Below are 12822 nucleotides of genomic sequence, written 5' to 3'. Positions count from 1 at the left end.
AGATTTCTAGATACACAATGTTTTCTTGTAATTCTTGTATTATTTTACAATTAGCGTTTCTTAAGCTGTGATTCTATAGAATCTAAACATTATGTCTATGTTCAGCTGTCCACTGGCTATGAGAATTCTCCTTAGACGTGCCGATCTAACCTTGCAGACCACAACACTGAGTGTGTGTCTTTTGTTTGGCTTTTGCCAGCATTTCATCATCAACTTAGCAACCAACATTGCTAAGCTATGCACAAGATAATACCTCAGCTATCATTTACCAGGCACATAATAGGAACATTTTTTAAACCACTGATTCTTTCCTATGCCACAACCATTTAAATGAATCTTAATGTGTTTAAGAACATGTTAGCCTAAATCTACCATTTTACATAAGGACAATAGGTCTTTAGAGGCAGCTACTGACTACCTACGCAAACTATAATTGCAAAGTTTTAAACTTTCTTTATACTGCTATGTATTATCCAACAGCATTTAATCTGAACTCCAGCTATTGGGAAATGCAGTCTTATTTTTGATCCTGCTTAGCAATATAGTCTTACTAGTCTTCCCCAAGAAATTATAAGAGAACAATTAAATAAGTATTCTGGGGTGCTTAGAAATGATTTAATGCAATAATGCAATTTAAGAAGAAAAACATGGCATGAGTTTACAAGACTTGGCAGAATTCAGATCAAACTTAGAAGTAGCTGCCAAAGACTAAATTTACCAGATCCTTGTCCAAGACTCTTTCTACTTTGTAATGCTCTTTCATATGCTAGCTGATTCTGTAGGCATCTGTACTATGAGGCTATAAAAGGTGATACAGAAAAAACATTTCTGCAGAGCTTATAAAAAGCCTCTACAATCAGTCATTCACATGATTAAATCTCACAAACATTCTTGAGCATAAAAGTATATTCCATAAAAATACTTACATTCCTATAACTGTTCTTATAAAATTCAAATACATACAAACCTAATAACATTGCTTAGAGAGACATACATATATAATAAAACTCTAAGGAACACTAAGGGGAGGTTGAATATAAAATTCAGAATAGTTACTGCAGGCTGGGGGAATGTTAATGTGCTCAGGGAGGGATACAGAGGAGGCTAGAATTATTGCTAATATTTTATGCCTTGAATCAAATGGTAGGTACACAAATGTTTATTATATTATTTTATGTATAACTATACATTGATTGCATATTCTTTTGATTGAATAAAACAATTCACAATATATTTAGAACAATTAAAAATAATGTAGCTTCCTTCTTGCTTCTAAAACTATGAAGGGAATTACAAAATTTTAAACCATAAGATGGAAACTGACAGAGAAAAAAATTCACCAGATCTGTTAAAAAGACAAGGAAAATGTGATTCAAGAATGCAGTCATGCATTGCTTAACAACGGGGATACATTCTGAGAAATGCCTCATTAGGCGATTTAGTCATTGTGCCAACATCATAGAGTGCACTTAAGCAAATGTACATCATTAGCCTACAACACATCTAGGCTTTATGTTACTAATCTTAGGGGTCCACTGTTATATACAGTTTGTCATTGACTGAAAGGTTGTTATGCGGCACAAGACTATATTGCGATAGGAGAGAGTGATTATTGAAATAGGATAGAGAGATTGAACTCAACTACACCAAACCAAAAGTAGCAGGAGGATTTTCAAATGCTGGGCTGAGTTAATGGAAAAGTACCAGAGGACAGTGGGCTGGGGGAGGTTGGTCAATGTGCTTAGGTCATCTGTGTTGGTTAATTGTCACTTATTGCCATTAGGCTCCTAAGGTCCCACAGAGACAGGGAGAGACGGGCACTATCTCTTTCTGTGGTTGTATTTCAAATGGATGACTCCACTGTCCTTGAGAAAGACATTTCTGGGTTGTAAAATTGGTGAGAGGTTATGAGAAGGTTTACATCTCAAAGGGGCAGAGAAAGCATTTGCAATTACAAGTTTTCCAAAGAAAGGGAGGTCAGAGGCCTGGAGTCAAGATGAAGCCTGTCTAAAGTTTAGTTAAGCCAAGAGGAACGTTAGGGCTGTCTTGCTCAAAAACAACAAAGTAGGATAGAAAATAAATTAGTCAGGGTTCAGCACAGGAAACAGAAACCACTCTAGGTATTTAAACAAAAGAAGAGTCTTAATAAGAAGGAATAAGATGCTCACAAAATTATCAGAAGGAAAGGCTTTAGGGGTAACCCCAAGAACCACAGACACGACTCTCCGGGAGATGCCACCTCAGCCATAATCAGGAAGATGAGAAACATAAAAGGCACCATTAGAATTACTGAGTTCAAGAACCCATGGCACTATCTGAGGGAAGCTGCCATCACACCTCTCCAGGGGCCTCTCCCTCCCCTGAAGCTGGTGACTAAACATCAAGCTGCAGAGTCTGACTGCCGTTCCCAACAGCACTGCTTTTTAATCCACATGAAGTCAGCGACTCAGTGACAAAATCTGCTGCCAAAAATGCCCTGTGTCATGGCCTTCATCACCAGACGAAACTGCTGAGATATCCAGAAATGATCTCCATCCTCTCCTTCAGATTTCAGGCATGTCCATTATCGATGGAATGCCATTTATATTCACAACCTCAGCTCCAAGGAAGTCTAGATACTGTAACTTTTAATTTTCTTGCCTCGTCAGTACAGAAACCACAATAAACAGGAAAGGATGCTGAGTGCCAATCATGCCCATCAATCAATAAGCAAAATAAATGTCCCTGTGCTGGTGTGGGCAAGGTGTTGGCAAGAAATGGGAACAGAATAAAACAGGCAGATGAAAATCCAGCAGGTGAAATTTTAAAAAAAGGTTCAGAAGCAGAGACGCAGAAACATCCTCTGAGTCTCATGAAGGTTTGATGTCTATGTAATAAGGTAACCAGATATTTAGAGAACGCTGTTTGCTGATTAAAATCAATGAACAAAAGTTTTCATTAGCAATCCAGAAAAAGTGATCAAATCATGATGATGTTAAATTCATAGTACTAATCTGATATCTTACAAGTAATAGAAAATAAATAAATGCTTACAGAATAAATGGTGTCAAATAATGCAGGTGTAAAATAAAAAAGACTTTAGATGTCAAATTGTAATAAAAATAAGAACAAGTTAAACTAATTTTTAAGTTGATGAATAAAACAAATCTTTAAATACATCAACATACACAAATAGAAACACAGACCAGTTTTAATAGTGCTGTCCTCTGCTGCAATATAGCAGTTATAATAGTTTGAGTTTATTAATGAAAATAAAAGTCACTATTTCAAAGATTTACAGATTTCGTTTTCATTTCATTTTCCCTCTCAGCGCCAAGTGAATTGTACTGAATCTGGAGAAAATAAAACAAAATTAAACCTTAACCTAAAATAACTGTCTTACTAGTTAACATATTATCTAGTAATTGGATATTATAAAGTAAAATTGTTTTCTTTTCTTAGGCTAGTTCTAGAAGATATAGAAGAATTGATTTTGATGTCTAAATCTTCATGAAAATACAATAGTATACACTCTTTTTATTTCATATTAAAAAATATTTCACTTTTTATGGTTCCTGATTAAAAAGAAAGATCATTCCGTATCTCTTCTATTCTAAATCCAAAAGTCCTGTCCTTGACTTAATCATGGTGAGCACTGTGGCTGATATTATCTGTGTTTGTTTCTCTCTTTCTTTGCCCCAAGGACAATGCAGTATTTCTGCTTCGAAATGAATAACGCTATTTTAGGAGCAAAATGTGCATCTGCAGTCTATGTCATCACCTATAGAAACGCTACTGTACCCCTCGTGAGTATGAAGAGTCTGAGCGCAGCCACTGCCCCAGGGGTAGAGAACGACTCTGGGCGAAGCATTCACATTTGCAGTACACAGATTGTTCCCTTCACTGTCAATTTGCTCACAATGGGATAACTGCGGTTTCACTTACTGAGTGTTAAGCATCTTTATATGACACTATAAAGGGGACTATTTGGGCTAAAACAAAGATAAGTGTTTTATTTTGTAAAACAATCTGAATGCTTGTATTGATACTTCCATGGAAACAATCTTCCCAGCTGTTGAATTCACGCCGTGGGTGGAGGGTGAGCTCTGTGATCGGGACTCTCCTGAATGCTGTCCAGGCTGTGCCTGCCCAAAGACCTCATGCAGAGAGGATGGGTGAGACCGGGAATCCACGTGTGCCCCACTTGTCATGCATTACACCTTGTTAGCTTAGAGTACAGTGTGTAACTCTCTATTTGACTGTTTTGGGAGGGTAGGGGGAGGTTTTATGCTAACTATGGCCCTTTCTGTGATTACACAACATCGGCCAGCATCATAAATGGATGGTACTTTTTCAATACTCGCTGAACCCTCCATGAGGACCCTTTAGGATACAACCTCTCTGAGAGGATTCGGCGGCACAAAACTGTATAACATTTAGAGCATCTTCTAGTCTATTTATATTCAGTTTAAATTTCAGTTGTGTTTGCAGCTATACTGGGTAAGGATCCACCATTTAATTTTTCAAACTATGTTCCCTTCAGAATGTTGCAGGAGTCGTGCAGCTCTGTTTGGACTGAAAAAAAGAAAGAAGGGAGAAAAAAGATAAAATTACAAACCTTGAGGCACAGCCTAGGAACCACCAAAGGTTATGACCATGGAGAAAGAGAGAATTGTTGTTACATGAAGACAAGAGAATTGTCTTGTCTTCTGATAATTGGCAGCATGAGGTGAACTTAAGGAAGATTTCCACAACTGAAGGAAATAGAAAATGGCAGTAATTTATGATGTTTAACTAATTAAACACAGAAGTAAATACCTAGTAAAGGTGGGGTTTCACCTGGAAGTGTGTAAGGTAAGGATAAAGCCATGATTTAGACCAGCACTTAAAGAAAGAGTTGTCAACATTATTTAAGGCTGGTTTCCTCCATGGTTGAGAGAGACGAGTGGACCCATATGAACCAAATAAATTGGACTTTATGTCCTTCTTTACCATTTGGGAGAAGGCAAACTGCTTTGCGCTACTCAGAAAAGTGGTAAATTTTCAGTTTTTGCTTATGGAAGTTTTTTAGGAGATAGACAGACCTGGGTGGTCAACGTTCCTGAAGAAATCTCTCAGTGGTTAGAATTGCGAAAATCTAGACTAAGCTGCAACACACTGAAGGGACTTATTGGCAAAGGTCCTGTTTTTCTTTGTAATGGTCAGTAATTTGACTTTTTAAAATTCTAGTAGGAACATTCAACATGAAATCTACACTTTTAGCAAATTTTGAAGTGTGCAATACAGTACCCTTAACGATAGGCACAGTGTCGTACAGCACATCTCCGGACCTTATTTGTCTAGCATAACTGGGACTTCATGGGAAGTTGCTAGTCAGTAAGGCCCTTCTTTGGGGAACATATTGATGATGAACGTACAGCAGCAGCTCAGACCTTCTGGCTGCAAATCTCGGCTTTGCCACTAAGGTGCTATGGGAGATTAACCCAGAGACTCGGACCATTTCCTCACTGCTGAAATGAGATAATAGTACCTTCTTCACCAGGTGATAGGAAAACTAAATGAGTCAATACATGTAAAACAGCATGGTGCCCACGCACTGGCGCTGTTATTGTTATTATAATTATAATTTCCTAAGCACACATATGCTGAAGTCTTCCCACATTTGGCCTTCAAAATCTAAAATTCAAAATACAAGAGAAAGAAGAGCTTGACAACTGGTAGATTTTCAAGGACAAAAATGATAAATAAAAAAATCTGAATTATATCAAAATCAGTTTTTGTTGGGGGTGAGGAAAGGATTGACTACAAAGGGCAGCTTGAGCACATTTTGGGCTCTGGTGGCCACATGACTGGCTGTGGTGGTAGTTACACAACTTTGTGCATTTGTCAAAACTATAGAACTGTGCCAGAGAGTGAATTTCACTGAAAAAAACAGCAAACTACGCTAATAAAGAAAATGAGGAAGGGATGAAGGGTAACCTGCAAGAGCAAGATTATTCTTTAAATAACTGTGGGGAGGATGTGTCGTGATTAAGACCCATGGCTGGAGGGAGCCCTTGGGAGCAGGCACAGGGCCTCGAAGTGTATCCACAGCATTTTCCGGGAATTTGTTTGTTTGGTTTGTTGCTTGGTTGGTTTTTGCTCTTGTGACCAGGTTGTGAAGAACCCAAGTGTTAAATCGAAAGTATCAGCAAGGGGCCCACCTGGTGCTGCAGTGGTTAAGTTCGCACATTCTGCTTTGGCAGCCCAGGGTTCACTGGTTCAGATCCCGGGTGCCGACATGGCGTGGCTTTGCAAGCCATGCTGTGGTAGGCATCCCACATATAAAGTAGAGGAAGATGGGCATGGATGTTAGCTCAGAGCCAGTCTTCCTCAGCAAAATGAGGAGAATTAGCAGCAGATGTTAGCTCAGGGCTAATCTTCCTCAAATAAATAAATAAATAAATAATTTTAAAAAAAATTTAAAAATGTACCAGCAAGTTCTGAGTAACATTTAACAGCACAGCTGGGTACCGTTTTTGAGGACTTCTATTTTCCACCATGAATTTGACGAAGAGCATTTAGAATGGGGCTTCATCTGAATACACACCTGCTTCAAAGTGGCTTCATGCTTCCAAGTGAATCTAAAATAAGTGGGATCTTAACCTGGAGCATCAAAAATAACCTCGCAATGGTAAGATGTATGTTAACATAAAAATGAAACTAGCAATTATAAGACATATACTTATGGTAAAAGCTATTTATATGTGTGTTTTGTTTCTTAACTGTTTTAGTAGGATTAGGTTAATCGCCTATGGTAGCTATCAAAGTGTTTTAAATGTTCAGACCTTGATCAAGATCCTTTTGCCTGGAAGAGGTAAAACTTTTGAAATGGGGCTCATTGCTTATATCAGAGAATTGTAATCTTTATTCTACTTCTTTTACGTGTAAGAGTTTTATGTATAAGTGGCTATTTCCAAATGCTGGTGTCAATGTCCCTAGCTGCTCTGTCTGACCAAATAAAACCACATGTCAGTACTGTGCCAAAACAGGGCAGAGTGCTGAGTGTAGGTCGAACTTGTGAACAGCTTGTCAGTGGTACTCAGTTGGTAGGTGTTCACTAATTGTACAATTTCACATAAATCATAAGAACCCTAATCCCATATGGCTTTCTGGCTGCTGTTCCCAGGGACCCAATAACAAGAAGCCCAGAAGCCTGGGGTAGCCACAGGCTGTCTCTGGTCTTCTGTGGGGTTTTTAAATAGGGGGAATTCTTTTTCAGTGACAGAAAATATCCCCCACATATATTCCTGAGAGATAATTGCTGCTCAAGGAAATTTCGGCATTCAACACCCCTTTGGGTGGGTGCGACTGAACACTGAAGATGAGATGAGTGACTGCAGACACAGAAAGAAAGCAGCAAATCTGAAAAGTTAGAGAACTAGAGGAAAGAGAGGGGAAAACATGCCTGGACACAACTTATTTATATCAATAGAGAGCTAAAGAGAATATGGCCAAAGGCAGAAATGGCCCAAAAGATCAGTTATTAACGAGAAAGCATTCCTTGAACAAAATCAGTTTACTCAGCTTGTCCATATCTGTATTGACAATTATTGGAAGTAATAATAATACAATATTAATAAGAGCTAACATTTATAAAGGACTTGCTGTGTGCGAGGCATAATTGATACAGAAGAAGATCAGAATCTGAAGTTTACATAAATTTAGACAATATCTGTAGTGAGAGAGCAGTCTCTAAACATTAGGATTTCCTGCTGATAGCCTAAATGATTGCTTTCTAGAGTCACAGAACTCCCATTTTATATGTTTTTTCTCTTTTTTTTTTGGTGAGGAAGATTTGCCCTGAGCTAACATCCATTGCCAATCCTCCTCTTTTTTGACTTGAGGGAGATTTGCCCTGAGCTAACATTCGTGCCAATCTTCCTCTACATTGTCTGTGGGATGCCTCCACAACATGGCTGATGAGTGGAGTAGGTCTACACCCAGGATCCGAACCCACCAACCCCAGGCCGTCAAAGTGGAGCACATGGAACTTTAACCACTCAGCCATGGGGCTGGCTCCATTTTAGACTTTTTAAGTGTGGTCATTACTTGCAGAGCTTGATACAGTACTGGTGGAGTGCATTGTCAAGACTGTATTATACCCTCACCCAATATGCTGCTATATATAAATATACGTATTTTGTTATATGTATATAAATGTATACTATATATAATTACATATATACAATGTGCATAATTATTATTTTTAATAATTACCTCGCTGACATTTGCAAATATATCCATTGATGTGATCTTCACAGTTTGCGCCATTTAGACATGGTGACGAAGAACACTCATTTACATTAATTTCACAAAATTGACCAGAAAATCCAGGAAGACACCTAAGAAAGAAAAGTGAAATATACATATGTATACACACATGAGTTTATATTGTAGAATTCATACTTGCCAAATCAAGAATAAAATTAAGCACAAGATGTAGTCGTTCATTATAGTTGATTTATGAGAAAGAATTTAGTTGATACTCACCAGTATTTTCAATGAAATTAAGGCAAAGTGATCTAAAAGCGACCACAACCACAAACAAAATAGGAAAACAAAAGTCTCAGACATCACAGACATATATATATACACAAAGTTTATATATATATATATAAAATACATTTAAATGTATAGATATAATATATGTATTGTGAACCTAAAACTGCTAAAACAAATAAGGACTTTGAAAAAATAGTAAGACACTACTCCATCATAACACTGTCATATCGGGCTTTCAACACAAGACCTGATCTACCAGACTGGGGGAAGGAATATAAAACCCAACTAGATTCTGAGTCATAGCAATTAAAAAATAAAGCATTGAAAGCAAATTTCTTTTAATGAGAACTCAGAATAAAACTTCAGAGAGATCCAACATCATATTTCCATTTCAGTACTTGATACAAAAAGGTTAGTTTGAACTGCTATGAGCAGGTGGCAGGAGCCACCCTCAAAAGATTATTCCAATTGGAAAGTACTGCTTCATCACCTGTTGGGGATAAGCTGCAGGTGGAATCATTTAGTACGGTTTGTAGCTATTTTGATGATAACCTCGCCTGGTACTTTCCCACAACCACATCTCATCCACGAGCTCTTCCTGCAAAGCATCTTCTAGACCTACTCCTCTTGTTGCTGACACCGTTCCTTTGATATGGCTACTTTCACTCCACATTTGCCGAGATCAACATTGTGGTATTTCTTTTCCATTACCTTCTTCACTTGTTCCTCTTTCTTAAAGGTAGTAAAGCATAATCTATCACTCTTACTGTCCTGTTTGGGGGGAACTCCATGATTCCACCATGCGAATACTACATTTGGGGCATTTATCAAGTTACATTATGAGGCATATAACAAAGAAAGTCTGCAGACAATGTATTAAGCAAATAACATAATGCCTAGTATTGTTCCATTGGGTGAGAAAGAATAAGAAGCACTCAAAAACTGAATTTCCATCCCACAGAATCAATTCTATTCAGAAACCTTTTTCTTTTTGTTGAGATGTTTTACAACTGAATTTAAATGAGACTCAACTCAACTTACACACATTCACTAAACTCTTATTTGGCTTTGACATACTTACTTTCCAGTTTAAAAAGAAGTATAGTTGCAATCTCTAGTACTCTATTTGCCAGGCTTTAATAGCAAAATTTAGTAGGAGGTAGTTTGATAATTGTTCGGAGAGGAACCACATTAGAGCATGATTTTTTCTGAATTGCAAAGCATCAACATTAAAAATATTAACTTTAAATGCTCAGAAGCTGAAATGTTTATTCATTATTAGGAACTTTCCTCAAACCAATAATTCTCAAGTTAGACTATCTATAAAGTATCAGATATGTAAAAAAGTCACTTCACACAGTTTCAGAATTCTCACGGATCTTTTCTATTATCTATTTTCTTTCTTTTTAATAATTGTTACTACAAATGTACATAACCCATTGGCTTTAGAATGCATCCAAATGTGAAGTGTATGTCCCTCTGAATATTAGACGCTCTCTCTATAGGTAATTGATCACAGCTAGTTATGAATAGAGAGCCTCCGAATAGGAATCCACATACCCTGAACCTAACTTCTGCTTAATTTTGCTTATTGGCCTGTGTCTTATCAGAAATCCATACCTTCTGGAATTTTTGGCTGATTTTTATGTAAATAGCTATAGTTCTAAAGAATAGCCATAGACAAAACAAAACAAAATCATCTAAATCTCTTTTACATCTCTGTGCCCTGATCTCTTCTTTGTCCTGAACTATACACCAGATAAAAAACTGGAACAAAATTGCTCATATAACTGATCTACAGCCTGGAAAACAAATATTTGTACTTATATTTATATTTATGTGACTGGCCATGGAGTCACAACTTTCTTTCTTTCCCTTTTTCTTTCTATATATATTTTGTGATATGGTACACTAGCAGATTTCTGGGGAACACAACAGGAACACCAAGTTGATAAGGGGGGGATATCCTAGTGAGTTGGCAGGGCCAATAACAAGACCAGGATGGCCTTGATTATGTATTCAGATGATGCTACATAGGTTACTCATCTCACTCTTTGCTCTACTATTCAACTGAGCACATTATATCTTCTAAATATTTTAAAACACAGGTATTTTAAACTTATTTGATTGATTTGTTGCAGAAATGGTGATAGATTGTAATCTAAATTATTACATGCATTTTCAAATGTGTGATTTAATTTTATTATAGCCTTAAGTAAATTGCATAAAGCATTATCCTAATTAATTTGTAAAATAAGTGCTTTTATTAGGGTTGCCTAAATTACGAATCTTGAAGGCCAATTTTAGTTTAACATTTTTACTTTTATTCTGAGCAATTCTATTATCATTACTATTAATTATGCATACGAATTGAGAAGAATATTCTCAGAAGGCAATTATTGTAATATAAATCTAAGTTTCTTGAGACGACTGTACAAATCAGAATATTGTCTAAATAGCTGCTGAAACTGTATATGGACAAGTAAAATACTTTAGATAAAAAGGAAGTAATATTAACAACAGTCTCAGTGATTATGAATGCACAAAAATCAAAATGAATTTATTTCTGTAGATATTACTTCATATCAGTTTTAAATACAGCATTGCTTTAAATTTTGATCTTGAGAGGATTTCAATTTCATAGTGCTAAGTTATATTGGTTTAAAATGCTCCATATGCAGAAATGAAGAGAAGGACTTGAACACAGGTTGTTTATTTGGGAGGTGATCCAGCTAAGCAGAAGGGATGGGGTGGGGAGAATGAGACAGGGAGAGAGAAGAGTGAATTAGGAACACAGTATTTAGCTGTTTGCCACTATGTGTAACAGGACTCAGTCCGGCTATGGTGGGTTTGAAACTCTTTCATCCCCTTCTCTTCAAAATGTGACCCTAATTTTCTCTCACTGAGTGTAGGCTATACTTAGCAATTCACTGCTAATGTATAGAATATGGTCAAAGTGTGGCTTTCTCCTTCTTCTCTCTTTAGTTCTCTTGGGCAAGCCAGCTGCTATGTCATGAGGATATTCAAGTAACACTATGGATAGGACCACATGGAGAACTGAGGCCTCTGGCCAATAGCCACATAAGTGAATATGGAAGAGGATCTTTTAGCTTCACGCAAGTCTTCATATGACTGTCACCCAGCTAACACCTTGATTGCAATTTAATGAAAGATCTTGAGACAGAATCACCCAGATTAAGCAATTTGTAAACTCCGGAACCACAGAAACTGTACGATAATAAACACTTGCTATTTTAAGCCATTGAACTGTGGGGGTAATTTGTTACACAGCAATAGATCACTATGCACTCAATGTGGACCTTCTGAACATCTACGGAGAAGGCACATCAGAAATTTTCCCTGGAATGACTGAAAAGCAAAGCAACTGTCCACTGACTCTGGTCCCCCATTAGTCAAGGGTTGCCCCCAGGGCATTAACATCTCCACACTTCTGGACTGATATATGAGTGGCTATCCTGTGTGTGCACTCAGTAAGATCCCTCAGCTTCCAAAAAAGTCTAAAGCATAAAGGTAGAGACTGTTGAGGTGGGATATAGTCAATGTGATTAGGAACTGTCCAGCACAGCAGGGATGGGTGAAAACCAATAAAAGTATCTGTTATATATGCCACATTTGGAGCCTCAACCTACTTTTTATGTTAAATAACTTCTCAAAAAAAAAATGGAGAAAGAAATATAACTTACACTCCACTGAGATCTTATGTTAAGAGGAAATTTTTCTTCTACATTTGGCTTTTAGTAATAATTCATTTAACATAGAAGAAAGTAGACTCTTACTCTGGGGATTATTTTTAATGATAATAAGCAAACGACTAGAACCAATCTGGACAATGAAATTTATCTCAATCTATTATAACTTCTATCACTTTGTCGCTATTACTCTGTTGTGATCAGAATGATTTCTTAAGGCAAAAATGCTCAATTATTATTAAGAAAGGTTGCATATTTACAGTATATTGCTATATTCTATGTATCAAACTAATATTATATAGTTAACGGTAGCTAAATTTTCTAGCTATATGCTAGGTACTTTGCAAAGTTGCTTATATACGTTTGTCAATCCTCAAAACACAAGTTGACATAGGCAATATTTTTAGGCTACCAGTAATTGGGGGCTTCTATCTGGCCTAAATTTAAATTAATAAGGATCCACTTGGCAGACACAATTTTAAGAGATTTCATTGGAAATATAGTATTCCCCATGACAAGAGTCCATTCAAATCCTGATCCACTCAAATGTCCAGGTATGGAAGAAGAATCTGATAAAATCTTTTTAAAG

The 12822-nt window shown here is 36.9% G+C and overlaps 1 protein-coding gene across 1 annotated transcript in view; it reads right to left on the bottom strand.

Moving 5' to 3' along the window:
* The window catches only part of LOC106842352 (protein eyes shut homolog), a 1064587-nt gene that overhangs the window by 700133 nt on the left and 351632 nt on the right, over positions 1 to 12822 (bottom strand). The window contains exon 14 of the mRNA XM_070516721.1: positions 8239 to 8363. Within this exon, the coding sequence (XP_070372822.1) occupies positions 8239 to 8363 (125 nt within the window). The remainder of the gene's footprint in view (positions 1 to 8238; positions 8364 to 12822) is intronic.

Source organism: Equus asinus, chromosome 8 (assembly GCF_041296235.1).
Source record: "Equus asinus isolate D_3611 breed Donkey chromosome 8, EquAss-T2T_v2, whole genome shotgun sequence".
In the NCBI taxonomy this organism is placed as follows: Eukaryota; Metazoa; Chordata; class Mammalia; order Perissodactyla; family Equidae; genus Equus; species Equus asinus.
Note: the sequence above shows the minus strand (reverse complement) of the source record. Positions and strands in the feature narration are given on the sequence as shown.